This window comes from Pleurodeles waltl, chromosome 6, assembly GCF_031143425.1.
Source record: "Pleurodeles waltl isolate 20211129_DDA chromosome 6, aPleWal1.hap1.20221129, whole genome shotgun sequence".
Taxonomy (NCBI): Eukaryota; Metazoa; Chordata; class Amphibia; order Caudata; family Salamandridae; genus Pleurodeles; species Pleurodeles waltl.
Genome location: NC_090445.1, coordinates 246,917,961 through 246,938,545, shown reverse-complemented (window position 1 = coordinate 246,938,545; position 20,585 = coordinate 246,917,961). Strand labels below are relative to the sequence as shown.

Sequence of the window (20,585 nt, the reverse complement as noted above, 5' to 3'; positions counted from 1 at the left end):
GCTGAGGTAGAACTAAAAACCCATGCAGCAATGCTGGGTATCCCTGAACTGGTGTGTGTGAAAACAAGAGCACAATGCAAGGCACAGGGTGAACAAGTAGAGCTGGAGTCTGGAAGAATGGCCCAGCCTACCAAGAGAACAGGAAAGTCAGTTGGGAAACCAACTACAACACAGCAAAAGAAAGGGAACCTCTCTTCTCAGGAAGAAGTTCTGCCCTCTGAGGGAACTGAGCCTTTGGAGCTTGAACCTTATCAGGTTGAGCTCTTAGGCCCAGGGGGACCCTCAAGGGAGGAGCTGTGTAAGGGACAAGAAACCTGTCCCTCTCTTGAAGGCCTTAGGCAGCAAGCTGCTGAAGAGTCCAAAGGCAAGAAAAATGGAACGCATAGGGTCTATTGGGAAGATGGACTCCTGTACACTGAGGCCAGAGACCCCAAACCTGGGGCCACTAGGAGAGTGGTAGTGCCTCAGCTGTTCAGGAAGTTCATCCTAACATTGGCCCATGACATTCCCCTTGCTGGACATTTGGGACAAACCAAGACGTGGGAGAGGTTAGTCAACCACTTCTACTGGCCCAATATGTCCAACATGGTTAAGGAGTTTTGCCTCTCCTGCCCCACCTGTCAAGCCAGTGGTAAGACAGGTGGGCATCCAAAGGCCCCCCTCATTCCACTTCCAGTGGTGGGGGTTCCCTTTGAAAGAGTGGGTGTGGACATAGTTGGTCCACTAGAACCTCCCACAGCCTCAGGAAATATGTATATCCTGGTAGTAGTGGATCATGCTACCAGGTATCCTGAAGCTATTCCCCTTAGGTCGACTACTGCCCCTGCAGTAGCCAAGGCCCTCATTGGTATCTTTACCAGAGTGGGTTTCCCTAAGAAGGTGGTGTCTGACAGAGGTACCAACTTCATGTCAGCATACCTAAAGCACATGTGGAATGAGTGTGGAGTGACTTATAAATTCACTACACCATACCATCCCCAAACTAATGGCTTGGTTGAGAGATTCAACAAGACATTAAAAGGCATGATCATGGGGCTCCCAGAAAAGCTCAAAAGGAGATGGGATGTCCTCTTGCCATGTCTGCTTTTCGCTTACAGAGAGGTGCCACAGAAGGGAGTAGGATTCTCACCCTTTGAACTTCTGTTTGGTCATCCTGTAAGGGGACCACTTGCCCTTGTTAAAGAAGGCTGGGAGAGACCTCTCCATGAGCCTAAACAGGACATAGTGGACTATGTACTTGGCCTTCGCTCTAGAATGGCAGAGTACATGGAAAAGGCAACCAAAAACCTTGAGGCCAGCCAACAGCTCCAGAAGTTTTGGTATGACCAAAAGGCTGCACTGGTTGAGTTCCAACCAGGGCAGAAAGTCTGGGTTCTGGAGCCTGTGGCTCCCAGGGCACTCCAGGACAAATGGAGTGGCCCTTACCCAGTACTAGAAAGGAAGAGTCAGGTCACCTACCTGGTGGACCTGGGCACAAGCAGGAGCCCCAAGAGGGTGATCCATGTAAACCGCCTTAAGCTCTTCCACGACAGGGCTGATGTCAATCTGTTGATGGTAACAGATGAGGATCAGGAGGCAGAGAGTGAACCTCTCCCTGATCTTCTGTCATCAGACCCAAAAGATGGCACAGTAGACGGAGTGATCTACTCAGACACCCTCTCTGGCCAACAGCAAGCTGATTGTAGCAGAGTCCTACAACAGTTTCCTGAACTCTTCTCCTTAACCCCTGGTCAGACACACCTGTGTACCCATGATGTGGACACAGGAGACAGCATGCCTGTCAAGAACAAAATCTTTAGACAATCTGACCATGTTAAGGAAAGCATCAAGGTGGAAGTCCACAAGATGCTGGAATTGGGAGTAATTGAGCGCTCTGACAGCCCCTGGGCTAGCCCAGTGGTCTTAGTCCCCAAACCTCACACCAAAGATGGAAAGAAAGAGATGAGGTTTTGTGTGGACTACAGAGGGCTCAATTCTGTCACCAAGACAGATGCTCATCCAATTCCAAGAGCTGATGAGCTCATAGACAAATTAGGTGCTGCCAAATTCTTAAGTACCTTTGACTTGACAGCAGGGTACTGGCAAATAAAAATGGCACCTGGAGCAAAAGAGAAAACAGCATTCTCCACACCTGATGGGCATTATCAGTTTACTGTTATGCCCTTTGGTTTAAAGAATGCCCCTGCCACCTTCCAAAGGTTGGTGAATCAAGTCCTTGCTGGCTTGGAGTCCTTTAGCACAGCTTATCTTGATGATATTGCTGTCTTTAGCTCCACCTGGCAGGATCACCTGGTCCACCTGAAGAAGGTTTTGAAGGCTCTGCAATCTGCAGGCCTCTCTATCAAGGCATCCAAATGCCAGATAGGGCAGGGAACTGTGGTTTACTTGGGACACCTTGTAGGTGGAGGCCAAGTTCAGCCACTCCAACCCAAGATCCAGACTATTCTGGACTGGGTAGCTCCAAAAACCCAGACTCAAGTCAGGGCATTCCTTGGCTTGACTGGGTATTACAGGAGGTTTGTGAAGGGATATGGATCCATTGTGACAGCCCTCACTGAACTCACCTCCAAGAAAATGCCCAAGAAAGTGAACTGGACTGTGGAATGCCAACAGGCCTTTGACACCCTGAAACAGGCAATGTGCTCAGCACCAGTTCTAAAAGCTCCAGATTATTCTAAGCAGTTCATTGTGCAGACTGATGCCTCTGAACATGGGATAGGGGCAGTTTTGTCCCAAACAAATGATGATGGCCTTGACCAGCCTGTTGCTTTCATTAGCAGGAGGTTACTCCCCAGGGAGCAGCGTTGGAGTGCCATTGAGAGGGAGGCCTTTGCTGTGGTTTGGTCCCTGAAGAAGCTGAGACCATACCTCTTTGGGACTCACTTCCTAGTTCAAACTGACCACAGACCTCTCAAATGGCTGATGCAAATGAAAGGTGAAAATCCTAAACTGTTGAGGTGGTCCATCTCCCTACAGGGAATGGACTTTATAGTGGAACACAGACCTGGGACTGCCCATGCCAATGCAGATGGCCTTTCCAGGTTCTTCCACTTAGAAAATGAAGACTCTCTTGGGAAAGGTTAGTCTCATCCTCTTTCGTTTGGGGGGGGGTTGTGTAAGGAAATGCCTCCTTGGCATGGTTGCCCCCTGACTTTTTGCCTTTGCTGATGCTATGTTTACAATTGAAAGTGTGCTGAGGCCTGCTAACCAGGCCCCAGCACCAGTGTTCTTTCCCTAACCTGTACTTTTGTATCCACAATTGGCAGACCCTGGCATCCAGATAAGTCCCTTGTAACTGGTACTTCTAGTACCAAGGGCCCTGATGCCAAGGAAGGTCTCTAAGGGCTGCAGCATGTCTTATGCCACCCTGGAGACCTCTCACTCAGCACAGACACACTGCTTGCCAGCTTGTGTGTGCTAGTGAGGACAAAACGAGTAAGTCGACATGGCACTCCCCTCAGGGTGCCATGCCAGCCTCTCACTGCCTATGCAGTATAGGTAAGACACCCCTCTAGCAGGCCTTACAGCCCTAAGGCAGGGTGCACTATACCATAGGTGAGGGTACCAGTGCATGAGCATGGTACCCCTACAGTGTCTAAACAAAACCTTAGACGTTGTAAGTGCAGGGTAGCCATAAGAGTATATGGTCTGGGAGTTTGTCAAACACGAACTCCACAGCACCATAATGGCTACACTGAAAACTGGGAAGTTTGGTATCAAACTTCTCAGCACAATAAATGCACACTGATGCCAGTGTACATTTTATTGTAAAATACACCCCAGAGGGCACCTTAGAGGTGCCCCCTGAAACTTAACCGACTATCTGTGTAGGCTGACTAGTTTTAGCAGCCTGCCACAAACCGAGACATGTTGCTGGCCCCATGGGGAGAGTGCCTTTGTCACTCTGAGGCCAGTAACAAAGCCTGCACTGGGTGGAGATGCTAACACCTCCCCCAGGCAGGAATTGTCACACCTGGCGGTGAGCCTCAAAGGCTCACCTCCTTTGTGCCAACCCAGCAGGACACTCCAGCTAGTGGAGTTGCCCGCCCCCTCCGGCCAGGCCCCACTTTTGGCGGCAAGGCCGGAGAAAATAATGAGAAAAACAAGGAGGAGTCACTGGCCAGTCAGGACAGCCCCTAAGGTGTCCTGAGCTGAGGTGACTCTGACTTTTAGAAATCCTCCATCTTGCAGATGGAGGATTCCCCCAATAGGGTTAGGATTGTGACCCCCTCCCCTTGGGAGGAGGCACAAAGAGGGTGTACCCACCCTCAGGGCTAGTAGCCATTGGCTACTAACCCCCCAGACCTAAACACGCCCTTAAATTTAGTATTTAAGGGCTACCCTGAACCCTAGAAAATTAGATTCCTGCAACTACAAGAAGAAGGACTGCCCAGCTGAAAACCCCTGCAGCGGAAGACCAGAAGACGACAACTGCCTTGGCTCCAGAAACTCACCGGCCTGTCTCCTGCCTTCCAAAGATCCTGCTCCAGCGACGCCTTCCAAAGGGACCAGCGACCTCGACATCCTCTGAGGACTGCCCCGGCTTCGAAAAGACAAGAAACTCCCGAGGACAGCGGACCTGCTCCAAGAAAAGCTGCAACTTTGTTTCCAGCAGCTTTAAAGAACCCTGCAAGCTCCCCGCAAGAAGCGTGAGACTTGCAACACTGCACCCGGCGACCCCGACTCGGCTGGTGGAGATCCGACACCTCAGGAGGGACCCCAGGACTACTCTGATACTGTGAGTACCAAAACCTGTCCCCCCTGAGCCCCCACAGCGCCGCCTGCAGAGGGAATCCCGAGGCTTCCCCTGACCGCGACTCTTTGAACCTAAAGTCCCGACGCCTGGGAGAGACCCTGCACCCGCAGCCCCCAGGACCTGAAGGACCGGACTTTCACTGGAGAAGTGACCCCCAGGAGTCCCTCTCCCTTGTCCAAGTGGAGGTTTCCCCGAGGAATCCCCCCCTTGCCTGCCTGCAGCGCTGAAGAGATCCCGAGATCTCTCATAGACTAACATTGCGAACCCGACGCTTGTTTCTACACTGCACCCGGCCGCCCCCGCGCCGCTGAGGGTGAAATTTCTGTGTGGGCTTGTGTCCCCCCCGGTGCCCTACAAAACCCCCCTGGTCTGCCCTCCGAAGACGCGGGTACTTACCTGCAAGCAGACCGGAACCGGGGCACCCCCTTCTCTCCATTCTAGCCTATGTGTTTTGGGCACCACTTTGAACTCTGCACCTGACCGGCCCTGAGCTGCTGGTGTGGTGACTTTGGGGTTGCTCTGAACCCCCAACGGTGGGCTACCTTGGACCAAGAACTGAACCCTGTAAGTGTCTTACTTACCTGGTAAAACTAACAAAAACTTACCTCCCCTAGGAACTGTGAAAATTGCACTAAGTGTCCACTTTTAAAACAGCTATTTGTCAATAACTTGTAAAGTATACGTGCAATTTTTATGATTTAAAGTTCCTAAAGTACTTACCTGCAATACCTTTCAAATGAGATATTACATGTAGAATTTGAACCTGTGGTTCTTAAAATAAACTAAGAAAAGATATTTTTCTATAACAAAACCTATTGGCTGGATTTGTCTCTGAGTGTGTGTACCTCATTTATTGTCTATGTGTATGTACAACAAATGCTTAACACTACTCCTTGGATAAGCCTACTGCTCGACCACACTACCACAAAAATAGAGCATTAGTATTATCTCTTTTTGCCACTATCTTACCTCTAAGGGGAACCCTTGGACTCTGTGCATGCTATTCCTTACTTTGAAATAGCACATACAGAGCCAACTTCCTACAGGGGGGTTGAACAAGGCGGAGAAGTGTGGTGGCAAAAACGTAAGATAGAAGTTGAAGAGGGAGATTGGGTAAAGCTCAAGGGACATGTAGAAGCAGGCTTATCCAAGTTCTAGAGCCCCTTTAAAGTCAGGTCTGTTCATGATTGGCATGTTGTACTTGAGAATGGACATAAATGAAATAAGAGGAGAGTGGCATTATACAAAAAAGGGGGTGAATGTATTCCATCACCAAGCTTGGACCATATAGACAATAATGGTTTCATGCTGATGGAAAATGCTGACTTGATTGATAGAAAAAGGGAGGAATGTGTGGGTGGTGGAAGGGGTAGAGGGGGTTGTGAACAGGAGCCAAAGAAACTGTAGGATACCCATGCATTTGAATGATTCTATTGTAGAGTAACTTGTTTCCTTACTCTATCCTGGGATATCATATTGTTGATTCTATTGTAGAGTACCTTGTTTCCTAACTCTATCCTGGGATAACACATTGTTTTATTCTTTGTAAATCTTTCATAGTGTTAAGCTTGTGGGTGGGGGTATTTTTGTGGTAGAATTTCTATGTAGGTTTACTTTTCACTCTCATGCTTCTTTGCCCTTATTGCATTCTTTTATATTCTTTTAGTGAAATGTTTTCATTATAAAAAAGGAAGATATGTTATTCTTTTAAAGCATTGTGTGTATTTGTTCCATGCTCATGTAGAGGCTTCGGGAGCCTTTGAGTTCCACTCTGGTCAGTTACTTCGGTGCTGGCAGGAGGGAGCATCATTTGAGGCACACTGTGAATACATTTCTACTTATATCCACTTTTCTAGAGTTGACACGTTACTACATAGGGCATATTGGGGGAGGGTGTTGTGAGGGCTCTGTGAACTACACGGTGAAAGTGTCCTGCTCACATGGAAACAAATTTACATTATGCTCCCTGGCACTGATGGTCACAATACATGATATTGGGAGCGAGAGAACTAGGTGGCCCCCACAATATGGTCCAATGTAAGCAGTGAATGAATGGTCTGTGAAAACCGGGCCTGTAAGTAATTTACATAACTAAAAGGAACCTAGTGACGTCACTATAAACGCAACATTCACAACCCTGCACACACATCCTCAAATCCCTAAAACGGACTCAGTGTGTGGGCAATTGCACTTGGGGATGTGTTCTCTTTTTGGACTCTGGTTGGGGGGTGGTTATATGCCCGTTCGTCCTAATGCAAATGCAGATCAGCACTTCTGTATACATTCTGACCAGAACAGCTGACAACAGTGTAAGCCTCAAGTATTTTGTGGTGTAAGTAAATATTATAACTGAAACACAATAAAAGCATTTACAAAAATAATGCAGGAGCCTCTGCATAATAAGTAGCACATAAAGATTATACAAAACAATGTTTATTTACATTACGTAGAAGCAAGACTTTTTAGAGAAAGATCTGATTGCCGATATGGAGATTTTAATGAAATAAAAAGAATCAATGCAATTTATTTAAAAAATAATAATTGGGTCTAGTTATGCATGTTGCAATCAGATCATACGTCTGATGATCCACAAAATGAGGCCTTTTGTCAGTGAATGTGGTTTAATTGTATGTGTAAATTGGCACTTCATTGAAAACAGCCCTTCTAAACTGGTAGCAGGAAATTGCCTCTTTCGCATATGCAACAGATACGTTTTGCATGTTCACCAAAAGATGTCGGTGTGCCAGGGAAATCCCTTTGAATGGTGTGGTGTTGATAATCTACATTTCTCCTAGGATGCAAAGCAAAAGAACGTTACTTACTTGTAAACCTGGTTCTCCCATCATAGAGATATTCACAAAATTCACCAACACGGAATATCACTCGTTTGCAGGCAGGATCCCAGAACACATTTACAGAAGAAAAATTATTTCAAAGAGAGATCCTTCTCAAACGTCATTCATGCTCTCAGTAATTAAGGATTTTTAGAAGGTCATTAAATGTTTTTGATTGACGGAAACTTGCTCCCTCTTGGGAATTTAATATTCACAATAGCATTTGCACAGAATGCAGACAGGTGTCTGAGTGCAGCTCTCTGAGTTTGGTGTCATGTTCAATGACCACAATGTGCACTAACACTGCAGCAAGCTACTCGCTAGCACTCAGCATGCTGGATCCTCAAAGAACACTTAGATGTACACCTTCAGTGCATTTAGATTGCAGAATACATTGAGGATCAATGCCCTTTCGCCTTTATGCTAGGCACTTTTCTGGAGTCTGGAGAGAAAAGCTAGGTTTTCCAGAACAGAAGGTGGTCATGAATTTTACAAAGGTTTACAGGTAGCAAGGTCCTCAGTGTGACCGACTACTTTGAGAAAGATGTTCCTCCCTAGGATCCTCTGGGACAATAGCAGCACATCTTTCATTGTAGGAACTGTCAAATTGAAAGTAACAGGCCTACCCTGTAGATGCATGTTGAAACGTTTGCTTGCACTGTGACAGTCGCGTCAGCATGTATTGTGTTAATTTGCCATATACAATACTGCACATGAATAATATAGTTTTGGAGACCCACTCATGGTTCCCTCTCTGAAGTTAATGGAACACAATGTAAACTCTCACTGCCAGCACCAAGGTCCCTTCACATCCAGAAAACGGCTTTTTCGTAAGTTCCAATAAAAAATATGTATATGTTTATATAAGAATTTGTTTTAAGCCAGGTTTGCATAAAGTGACCTTACATGTGTAAAGAGGGAGATGGCAGGATGAACAAGGCCGAAGTAAAACAGGAGGGATAGAAGGCAGACCTATCTTGTGCCTCTCTGAAGCGTACATTTGTTGGAGGGTATGCCACTGACTTTCACTCTGGCTTTATAGTTCGCCACAATCCACCCCCTCACCTCGAGTCTCACTCCTCTCTCTCTCCTAAGACTGTTTCCATATATTCCAAACTAATTCTAATGAAAATCTTTTCAGACAAGACGTAGGCCAGTAGGGGACCATTTATCGGAGACTTTTTCAACTAGACGTGCTACTTTCATTATATTATTGCTGCCCTGCTTGTGCCTGATGAATGCCAATTGGTCAGAATCAGCTAGGTAGGGCAAGCATGTTAGTCCAATTGTGCTGACGATTTTTCCATTTGCATTTAAGACAGCTTTCAGCTGATAGGCAGCAGGTTTCCAAATGTTTTCCAGTTTTCAAAATGTGAATAAAATCAGCTTCTCTCATTGAAGTGACACCTGATATCCAATCTATGTAGTTGAAAAGGGGCCATATCTTTTACCAGCTTAGGCAAAATGGTTTTAGAAAATAGTACGGATGATCCATGTAGGTCAAGTTTTTGCCTGTGTTCATTTCTTTTACCGATCTCTTGATCTCAGTGGCTTCTATGGACTGGGCTAGATTCTCTTTCCAACACGAAGGGAGTTTCAGGATCCCACTGGTTTCCACAAAGATTTAAATTTTACATTCCAAGTTTCCCTCTTTTCCTAGCAGGAAAGAGGAAAAGATTTGATTCTTTTCATATATCTTTCTTCCCAGTTCGTAGTTGTGGGGCTAGCAGTGCCCCTACTTTATTGCTTTTTCATGTATTGTTTGGCCTAACTTAGCAACATCATTTCTGTCACGTTTGTTATAAGGATGTTTAGCTGCCCTCGGGTAGCTAGTGATCAGTTTTCTCTGAATTAAGTTGCAACAGGTTTGCTATCTTCTGAGCCAAGCCTTGTTTTAGGAGGGGATCACTAAACAGTTGGGATAGATTTGTCAAAAGGTTCCCAAGTTTCCTTGCGGTCTATAGTCCCATATTTTTTAAAAAAATCATTTTTATTAGCATTTTATAATGCAGATTCACATCAGGATATTATTCAATATGTATATATAAGCAAATGAGAGTCTAGAACTAGTGTGTGACTAATCGGGAACAGTAAGTCATCCATTGTTTGGAAGAAAGCACTGACCTGATGGAAAAAAATAGTCAATTTTAGACAGTAGAGAGGGCACAGTTTTAACTGGTATGAACTAAAAACTCAATTGAAAACATGCAGTAAAAAGGGCTCAAGCAAACTCGAAAAGCTGGAGAGCAAGGACATTGGACATGATGTCAAAGATATCTTCAGGAATATGCGGACGTTGCAATTGCACCCAGCAGGTTCGGCAGTAGGGGAACTCGGCAGATTAGGTAGAGGGAGCCTACTCCGTTGGAGGGAGTTACTAGAGTACAAGCGGTGGGAGTTTCAGAGCTGCTTGATCCAGAAGAGAGCAGTGAGGACCCAGGGAGCTTCTGGACTGAGCTGGGGGGATGGCAGCAATATGCAATATGTGGATGAAGGAATCATGGCGAAGAATGACGACTCCTAGACCTCACTGTCAGGGCTAACAGCAGAGTGTCCCATTCTCCAGCCAATGAAAGTTGGCAAAGGCCCTTTGATTCCACTCTGTGAAGGGCAACTCTTTCTGCTTTCATCCACAGCTCTAAACCTAGCACCAAGTCACAAGTGAGGAGGGGACATGTATCCACTGCATGGTGATGCCTCTTTTTGCTAGGATCAGTTCTAATTTGAGGAAGCAGGTTGCAGCCTTCGCTTTCTTTGACCTTTGATAAATACTGAATGCCTTAGCCTCCCAGGATTCTAACCCTGGCAATTCATTAGCCACCTTCAGTGTTTGGGTTGCCTCCAACTTGAACCATCTCAAACGGGGGCAGATCCACACAATGTGTCTAAGGTTAGTGCCAGGTCACTACATCTAGCACAAGAGTCTGATGCACCTGAAAAGATTCTGCTAATTCGCTCTGGTGGGAGGTAACTTCTGTGCGATTTTAAAAATTGTTACAGCTTTAGTATGGCAATACGACAGATTTTCTGTCGGTATTCTAGTGCACATACTTGCCAAACTCGGTTTCCCAAAGTTCTTGTGTGGACTGCAGCGAAACCTGTGTCTGGGCGACTAGGGTGTTGATCTATCTTATAAGCCTACAGCCATTGGTCATAGTATTTTAGCAGCACGTGTTGCAGATTCTGCATTTCCCATGCTGCTTGAAGGATATGTTGTAACAATCCGTATATGAGGAACTGACCCTCGTGGAGGTTAAATTGTTCTAAAACATCAGGAACCAACAGGAGTTGGCCATCTTGAAAAGGGTTGCCTAAGGTCGTAATGCCAGCTTGGTGCCAGTATTATAAGTCATGTCCTCCTGGTTTCCCAGTTGATTGGGGAGACCAAAAGGTATCTATGGGGAATAGGGAGGCAGGCCTCTAGATATCTTGGGGTCTCTAGCCAGACAGCGCAGTACCACAGTCAGAAGGCGAGAGAGGCCTTTACTGGGTCTAGCACCCAGATTCAGCAACACTAAGACATCTGCATGCCCTAGAGGAGAAACAGTAGCTGAGATTTCTTCAAGTGACTGACCACTATCCTGCAGGTCAGCGTTTGTTGCTGGGCCAAATCAAAACATAGGAAGTTAAGGCTCACCCACACCTCCACCCCAAACCCCTCCATCCTCCAAACAAATGGAACTCACAGCTTAGGGAAAGCCCCCCTACAGTGGGAATTGTAAGAGAAGCTTATCCAAGCCGGTGAAGAATAACACAGGGGTGGGGTGGGGGGTTTGAGGGAGTTGGGGGGGGGGGTGAGGGGGGGCGAGGAAGGTGTGTTAGCAAAATGGTACAGGAGACAGGGGAGCATTACCATTTTTGATACTGCAATGTGCCCCATAACCGACAAGGAGAGCGCCCATCAGAAAGGTCTACTGTCCCATATGATCTATGTATACCCACGAACAGAAATTGAGATGCCTGATATCTCTGCACACTGTAACTTGCGCATCATGCAAGGAGACTTGAAAATATAATTTATGTAGGAGTATGATCTACGTACGTAGGAGACAAACGGCAAGTCTATTGTATCCGGGTGCAGGAACCAACATGTGCCTTCTAATCCCCAATGTGTGTGCAAGGTTCATTAACCTTTTGATTCTACTCTTGTGGCCAAATTACCGGCCATGGTAATGACTTTATGGAATGTAGGTTTTAAGAGATTGTACTGGGTAACTATTAATGTATGTAACTGAAAATTGGGACCTCTGGATACAGACTTTTAAGTAGCAGCCTTCTGGGTGTTTAGTTACCTCAGCTTTCTCTCCTCCCCAGTTCTGTCTACCCAATTCCAAACCCTGCTCCTACGGTTCTTAAGAGGGCAGAAGCCCAGAACTATACGATCTAAATTGTATGTTTTATTCTAATTTGGGCTTTATGTTGGAGAGGAGTTTCTTGTAGGAATATAAGCAGTTACGGTGCTTTATTTAATTCTATAACTTTCACATCTTGTTAGGGGCATTCAGATCTGCAATATCAAGTGAGAACAATCTGAACGGTGTTGTACCTTAGTGTTGGGTTTGATATGTCCCTTGTGGGTCACCCAATGATTTTTTTTAATTAACACAGTGCAGGGAGCTATCTAAACTAGGTTGTTTGACAAACATTCTAATAAAAAAATAGCAAGTAAGTTTGTTTTATTTATTTAAAGGCTTCTAAGTACCCTCCAGTCATGTTTCTCGGATCCATTATGGCAAAATCCAAACACTATAAGGTGGGTATGATTTTGGCTTCACTGGTATTGAGTCCCACTGCATTCAGGCCCTCTATTTAATGTGATCTTCTCACCTCTTGTAGTGTACGACAACCATGCCTCTGTTAATATTTCTCCCCACCACCTCTACCAAAAGTGCCTCTAATTGCATTCTATTTCCCACCTCTCCACTGTATATCGTCTCATACGTAGAAGACAATATCATAAAAGTCTCTAATCCATTATGGACATCTTCCTCTGGTGGATCTGCCTCTTTGCATTTGAGGTAATTTCTCTTTCCTGATGGTTTTCTCAACCCTCCTTGGTCTCAGAGATCTTTGGGCGTCATCATCAATCCTTAAGTTCTCGGATCTCATCCAGACCATGCACAATGTTCTCTGAGCATTTCACAGTGAATCGCAGAGCAGTTGGGAAAATCCATGATTATAGAATTGTTGATCAATAAGAATTTGTGTGATCTCTTCTGAAGAGTGGAGAGTGTGCAAAATCTTGATAAAGGACAATCTTAAACTCTTCAGATTGTAGTCAGTCTGCATGTCTGACTGTCATCATAAATGCCATTTTAGTGTTATAGCCTGCCAACTTTGCAACTGTCTTTGGGCTTGGCAGGTGTAACTGAAGCTCATTTTATTCTATGAGCAAGGATGACAGTGATTTCAGCCTCCCGGAGACACTGAAGAATTTTCTTCAAGATGTTTTCTAAGGATATTTAGAGGTTTTCTCCGTGTGCTCCCTCTACTAGGTTGCAAATATAAATTGTATCCCGTCTGATCTGTTCTCAAGATCCTCAGATTTGTCTTGAAGCTGTTTCATCTGCTTTTCTAAATGTACAATGGAGGTGTGGAAGAAACGCTCAGGAGCTGGATTGGATTTGAGTTGACTCTCCACAGATTCAAGTCTCTGGTTTATTGAATGACTATTTCTTTGAAGTTTGCCATATCTTTTCAGAGTTCACTTCTGAATGTAGCAGACATCCACTATAGTTTTCGCCAAGTCTGTTTTCAAGTCTGCCCGGAAAGCTTTTAGCTTATATTTGGTCAGAGCATTTTGATTTTTGCATGGCCATGTCTGCAGTTACAGGAGTTGTTGGGTCACATACCTTGGATGCCAGGTATTTAGCAATGGTTTCTGACTTTATAGGTTTTGCCAGCTTGGCCATGTGCCAATCACAACAGTTGCAGTTTTGAGTCTGAGGAATGAATCACAGGCTATGATCTTCCTGGTCCCCCGAGGCTTGTATGACTGTTTCATGAGATTCTACGGTGGAGGACTCTGACTGTGTACGTGGTTGGAAGGGAGGTGATGGACAATGACTGTAGGAGAAACATCACACTGGATTCTCACAGGCAACTGTATATCTCAGGAGGTCTATTCCCCAGAGCAGACTTTGTAAAGGCTTTCTGCACCAGCACTCCTCCATTCTTGTTGTGCTACGGGGATGCTCTTGAAATTTTGGTAAGGCTGGGAGGGTGAGGGCAGTCAGGGAGATAGATCGCAGGCCACTATTTATGTGCATGGAGCAATGCTCCCCTGCTCCTGTCCAGCCACTGAATAACTGACATGGCTGACCCGTAGTCTTCCTACCCGTCTCATCCACTGAGGAATGGCAAGTCTCGGCTCCTCAGTTGGGCTACCTTGGGTCTATTTGATAGCTAAAGGGTACTTTGGGGTATATAATACATTCTTATGTAGTAAGCCCATGGGATTGGAGTTGTGTAGCAGAGGTACTTCTTCCTAAATTGCTTTTTACACAAGAACATTTGACAGTGCGCAGGCAGAACAATTTAGTGCTTTGATTTTCAACAGAGATCCCCTGAATGAGAACTTCAGTGATAATGTGACTTATTTACATGCATGATCAAAGAATCTGGATGAAACCAGAGAACAACAATTGAACCTTGGAAATAGTTGGTCAGTAACAAGTTTAACAGTGATGTGATAAAGATTTTAAGACTGCAGAAAGCTGAAATCATGAAATCAGAATATTTAAAATATATGATGCCAAAGTACAACTCTTGGAAAACATATTGTATTTGGGTTAGATGGTCGGAAAATCCAAAGTCATGGGTTTAGTGGGCTTCTATGCTAAAGCATTGCATCTCTCAGGAAAAAGATTTCAAATTAGACTGTAAGCTACTAACCGTTGGCTCCGTATCGACCTTCGTCCAGTTCACGTTCAATCTGCCAGCCATGTTTGTAATCAGATCTGTCATGCAGAAATTTACAACTATCTGAAAAAAATTAAAAATGGTAATTAATACACTACAGAAAGTCGCAGTCTAGGTCATGCATACAGATACGGCTAGCCATTCTTTTCCATTGTATGCTGAGCTGTCACCTGTCACCTGCTAATTATGTTCTGAACCTTTGCTGGGGAAATTTAACATGCACAAGAGATATTTTGCCAAACACAGGAATATTTGCTCACTTCTCAAAGCTTCAGATGCACTGGTCCACTTGGCACACATTTGCACTCACTTCCTCGTCAACTATGGTGTTCACCAGCCACTGAAATACCTTGCATGGACATAGGTACCCAACACAACATCCTACACACTCAGGATACTCGTTCAATTAGACAGGTCATCTAGAACGAACAAGGGGTTTCAGAAACTTCCTCCTTACAGTAAATAAGACACCCATTAGCCATGCATAGACATTCTGTGGCTAGCTTTTACCAGCACACACTGGTAAAATGAAGACTGTACATATAAGACAGTGACTCCCTGGTAGGCCTGGGAGTAATTTTAATTACGCCTAAGTAATTGGAGTAATTTCTGGTAATTCTATGCTACTCTTTGATGTGGAATTATCAATAATTACACAATTACAACTGCTTGCATAATTAAGAGTGATATGGGGGAAATAAGCACAGAAACAACTAATTTAGCGAGCGGCTGCTTGTGGTGGTGTTCATATTGATTAGCAACAAGAGCTATGTTTTAGAGCAAAATGCACAGTCAGTTTCATTTTGAACGCCATGGGGCCTTTTTCCTTAACAAAATAGCACATTCCAAATTATTCTTGTTGCGAAATTACACAGAATCTTGCGTAATTTTGTTGTCATTCCATGTAATTACACTACAGAAAATGACGTGTGTTATGCCCACCCCTACTCCCAATTAAACTCCTAAAAGCCTAAAAGATGTTTTAGCCAAACCCAGGACTGTCTTTATAGACCGCAATTAGGTTCATGAATAGAAGCAGGATTCCAAAGTCAGGTATACCCACCATGCTCTGGCGATCACACCTGAAATCTAAGTGTAGTCCTAAAATAACATACTGCTCTGCAATTGTGTCAGATTTTTCACATCACTTTATGGAAACAGTCTTTTTGTTGGTCCCCACCACTCCCCCACCCCTTTGGACTACTAGCTGCTGGTTTTTCGACTAGGAGAGTGCCCTGAGGCCTGCCAACCAGACCTCAGGGCCAGTGTTCTAACCCTTTCCAAAGTATATGTCGAATTGGCTATTCCCAACTGGCAAGTGCTGACTTACTTAAAATTATAAGTCCTTAGTATATGGTACCAGGGCATGCAAGGGAGAATTTCCATCCAGGGCTGCAGCACTGATTGTGCCACCCTGTGTGTGACAAAGTACAAAATGGCTCCCAGCTGCCACTGCCACTGGAAGGGCAGTGTGTTCCGGTCTTCCGGTCTTCTGTTCTTCTGTTCTTCTTGTCTTCTGTTCTTCTTGTCTTCTGTTTTCGGCTCTTCTGCCTCCTCCGTCCTCTTCTCCCCGCGCCTGCCCTCCTGCTCCTGCCTCATCCCCCTCCCCCACTCGCATCCCCCTCTCCATCTCCCCTATCTAACCCGTTCACTATCTACCTCCCTCACTCCTCCTATCTACCTATCTCTCTATCTCTCTATCTCTCTATCCCACTATCTAACTCCCTCACTCTCCACCTCATCCTATCTTCCTATCTCTCTATCTATTTCCCTATCTATCGATTTCCCTATCTATCTATTTTCTCTATCTATTTCTCTATCTCTACCCCCTCCCTCACCCCCTCTATTACCTATCTTCCTATCCTCTCACTCTACCTCTCACCCTCACCCACCTCTACAACCCCCCCTCCCCTATCTTCTCAACCCTACTCCTATCTTTCTCCCTTATCTCCTAAACCTCCTAACACTCACCCACCTCCACCCTTAAACTCCCCTCCCCCAGCTCTTCTCACTCTACCTGTCCCCCCCCCTCCCTCGCGCTTTCCCACCGCGACCTCCTGCACGCCCCGCCCCCAGCTCCCATTCGCCCCCACCTGACCCCTCCCCCCCCACCTCATATGGCGGCCGCTGCGCGACAGTGGTAGCGACCCTTGACCCAAGGGTAGGTCGCTCCCCCTGCCGCTGCAGCTCCTCCAGGTTCCTGAGTTCCTGAGACCCACCTCACAGTAAGTACCCCCCCCCCTCCCAGCCCCTCGCTCTGCCCCGCGCTACTCACCCTCTCTCCTGCTCCTTTTCTTCTTTTCTTCTTCTCTGTTCTTCTGTTCTTCCTCCTCGCTCCTCGTCTGTAATCTTCTTCTGTACTCTTCTTTCCCCCGTCTTCACTCTACTTCTCTTCTTCCTCATCTTCTTCTGTGGTCTTCTGCCCTCTGTTCTTTGTTTTCTGTATCTTCTTCTGTGTTCTTCTGTGTTCTTCCGGTCTTTCTTTCTTCTCTCCTTCCGGTCTTCTGTTCTTCTGTTCTTCTTGTCTTCTGTTCTTCTTGTCTTCTGTTCTTCTTGTCTTCTGACTTCGGCTCTTCTGCCTCCTCCGCCCTCTTCTCCCCGCGCCTGCCCTCCTGCTCCTGCCTCATCCCCCTCCCCCACTCGCATCCCCCTCTCTATCTCCCCTATCTAACCCGTTCACTATCTACCTCCCTCACTCACTCCTCCTATCTACCTATCTCTCTATCTCTCTATCCCACTATCTAACTCCCTCACTCTCCACCTCCTCCTATCTTCCTATCTCTCTATCTATTTCCCTATCTATCGATTTCCCTATCTATCTATTTTCTCTATCTATTTCTCTATCTCTCCCCCCCTCCCTCACCCCCTCTATTACCTATCTTCCTATCCTCTCACTCTACCTCTCACCCTCACCCACCTCTACAACCCCCCCCTCCCCTATCTTCTCAACCCTACTCCTATCTTTCTCCCTTATCTCCTAAACCTCCTAACACTCACCCCCCTCCACCTTTAAACCCCCCTCCCCCAGCTCCTCACTCTACCTGTCCCCCCCCCCCCCCTCGCGCTTTCCCGCCGCGACCTCCTGCACGCCCCCGCCCCCGCCCCCCAGCTCCCATTCGCCCCCACCTGACCCCTCCCCCCCCTCCTACCTCATATGGCGGCCGCTGCGCGAGCGTGCCGCTGGCGCGCCGGAGGCGCACCAGAGGCAAGCCCGTCTGCGCCCGTCCGCGCCTGTCCCGCGCCCAGCGCCACGACCCCTGGTCCCCAGCTCTCCCAAGCCCCGCTGACCCGCTACGACCCCACCACCCTCCACGCCCTCAACCCAGGACGCTCCAACACTTGCTTCCAAGCTCACCCCAAACGCACCCATGGACCCTTCGCCTGCAACTCCTGCAAACGCACCTTCCACCACGCAAGAACCACGACCACAAGCCCACGCGCCATCAACCACCTCAAGTGCATCCTAGTCAACGCTCGCTCCGTCCACAAACACGCCGTTGAACTCTGGGACCTCCTGGACTCCATAGCACCGGACGTCGCCTTCATCACGGAGACCTGGATGAACGCCTCCTCGGCCCCTGACATCGCCACTGCCATCCCCGAAGGCTACAAGATCTCCAGAAAAGACCGCACCAACCAGGTAGGAGGAGGTATCGCCATCGTCTTCAAAGACTCCATCAGCGTCACCACCTCCACCGAAGACACCCTTCTCGCCGCTGAACACCTGCATTTTCAGATTCGCACCGATCCGAGGACCACCCTCAGAGGATCCCTCATCTACCGTCCTCCCGGGCCACGCGCCCCTTTCAGCGACGCCATCGCCGACTTCATCTCCCCGCACGCCCTCGCCGGACTACATCCTCCTAGGTGACCTCAACTTCCATCTGGAACAAAACAACGACCCCAACACCACCACCCTGCTCGACAACCTCGCCAACCTCGGCCTCAAACAACTGGTGAACACCGCCACCCACATCGCCAGACACACGCTTGACCCCATGTTCTCCGCCAGCAAACACATCTTCTTCAGCCACGCCTCCGCCCTACACTGGACCGACCACAGCTGTGTCCACTTCACATTCCGACGCGAGACCCGCCACCTCCGCACCCAACCCATCCCTCGTCGACAGTGGAACAAGATCCCCGAAGAGCAACTCTTCTCTGCACTCGCCGCCAACCAACCCACCCTCACCACCACCGACCCCAACGACGCAGCCCTCAACCTCACAAACTGGATCTCCAACTGCGCAGACATCCTTGCTCCCCTCAAACGCACGCATCGACAGACCAACACCAAAAAACCTCTCTGGTTCTCTGACACCCTCAAAGAATCAAAGAAAACTTGTCGCGCCCTTGAGAAAGCCTGGTGCAAGGACCTCACCGCTGACAACATGACCGCCCTCAAGAACGCTACCCACGAACACCACCACCTGATCCGCGCGGCCAAAAGGAACTTTTTCACCGACAGACTGGACAAAAACAGACACAACAGCAGAGAACTCTTCAGCATCGTCAAGGAGTTCTCCAACCCCAGCGCCAGCGCCAACGCCAACGCCGTCACGCCCTCACAGGATCTGTGCGAATCCCTCGCCACTTTCTTCCATCGCAAGATTAGCGACCTCCACGACAGCTTCGGACACCAGACCCAACCAAACACCACCGAACCGCCATCCACGGCCATCACCCTCAACAACTGGTCCCACATCAACACGGAAAAAACCAAATCCATCATGAACTCTATCCACTCCGGCACCCCTTCGGACCCCTGCCCGCACTTCATCTTTAACAAAGCCGACGACATCATCGCCCCGCACCTCCGGACCGTCATCAACTCTTCTTTTTCTTCTGCTACCTTCCCCGAATGCTGGAAACACGCCGAAGTCAACGCCCTACTAAAGAAACCTACGGCTGACCCGAGCGACCTGAAAAACTTCCGCCCCATCTCTCTTCTGCCTTTCCCAACCAAAGTAATAGAGAAGACCGTAAACAAACAGCTGACCACCTTCCTGGAAGACAACAACCTGCTCGACCCCTCACAAACCGGATTCCGAACCAACCACAGCACTGAAACCGCCCTCATCTCAGTCACTGACGACATCAGAACCCTGATGGACAACGGTGAAACAGTCGCCCTCATTCTGCTCGACCTCTCGGCTGCCTTTGACACCGTCTGTCACCGCCCCCTAATCACCCGCCTCCGCTCCACCGGAATCCAAGGCCAGGCCCTGGACTGGATCGCCTCCTTCCTCTCAAACCGTTCCCAAAGAGTTTACCTCCCTCCGTTTCGCTCAGAACCCACCGAGATCATCTGCGGCGTACCCCAAGGCTCATCACTAGCCCGACACTCTTCAATGTCTACATGAGCCCCCTCGCCAACATCGTACGCAAGCACGACATCATCATCACCTCCTACGCCGACGACACCCAACTTATACTCTCCCTCACCAAGGACCCCGCCAGCGCCAAGACCAACCTACAAGAGGGCATGAAGGAGGTCGCAGATTGGATGAGGCTCAGCCGCCTAAAGCTGAACTCTGAAAAAACGGAAGTCCTCATCCTCGGCAACACCCCGTCCGCCTGGGACGACTCCTGGTGGCCCACGGCCCTCGGCACCGCACCGACCCCCACAGACCACGCCCGCAACCTCGGCTTCATCTTGGACCCTCTTCTCACCATGACCAAGCAAGTCAACGCTGTGTCCTCCGCCTGCTTCCTCACCCTCCGCATGCTCCGCAAGATCTTCCGCTGGATCCCCGCCGACACCAGAAAAACCGTGACCCACACCCTCGTCCCGAGCCGCCTGGACTACGGCAACACTCTCTACGCCGGGACCACAGCCAAACTCCAAAATCGCCTGCAACGCATTCAAAACGCCGCGGCCCGCCTCATCCTCGACATACCCCGCAGCAGCCACATCTCCGCACACCTGAGACACCTGCACTGGCTCCAAGTCAGCAAAAGGATCACCTTCCGACTTCTCACCCACGCACACAAAGCCCTCCACGACAAGGGACCGGAATACCTCAACAGACGCCTCAGCTTCTACGTCCCCACCCGCCTCCTCCGCTCCTCTG

General features: G+C 47.9%; 1 protein-coding gene across 2 annotated transcripts in view; it reads right to left on the bottom strand.

Annotated features, from left to right (window-relative positions):
- LOC138299610 (E3 ubiquitin-protein ligase RNF113A-like) overlaps positions 1-20,585 on the bottom strand; it is a 178,788-nt gene that overhangs the window by 73,247 nt on the left and 84,956 nt on the right. For both annotated transcript variants that reach the window (XM_069238022.1, XM_069238021.1), the window contains exon 7: positions 14,485-14,574. In XM_069238022.1, coding sequence (XP_069094123.1) covers positions 14,485-14,574 — 90 coding nt within the window. The remainder of the gene's footprint in view (positions 1-14,484; positions 14,575-20,585) is intronic.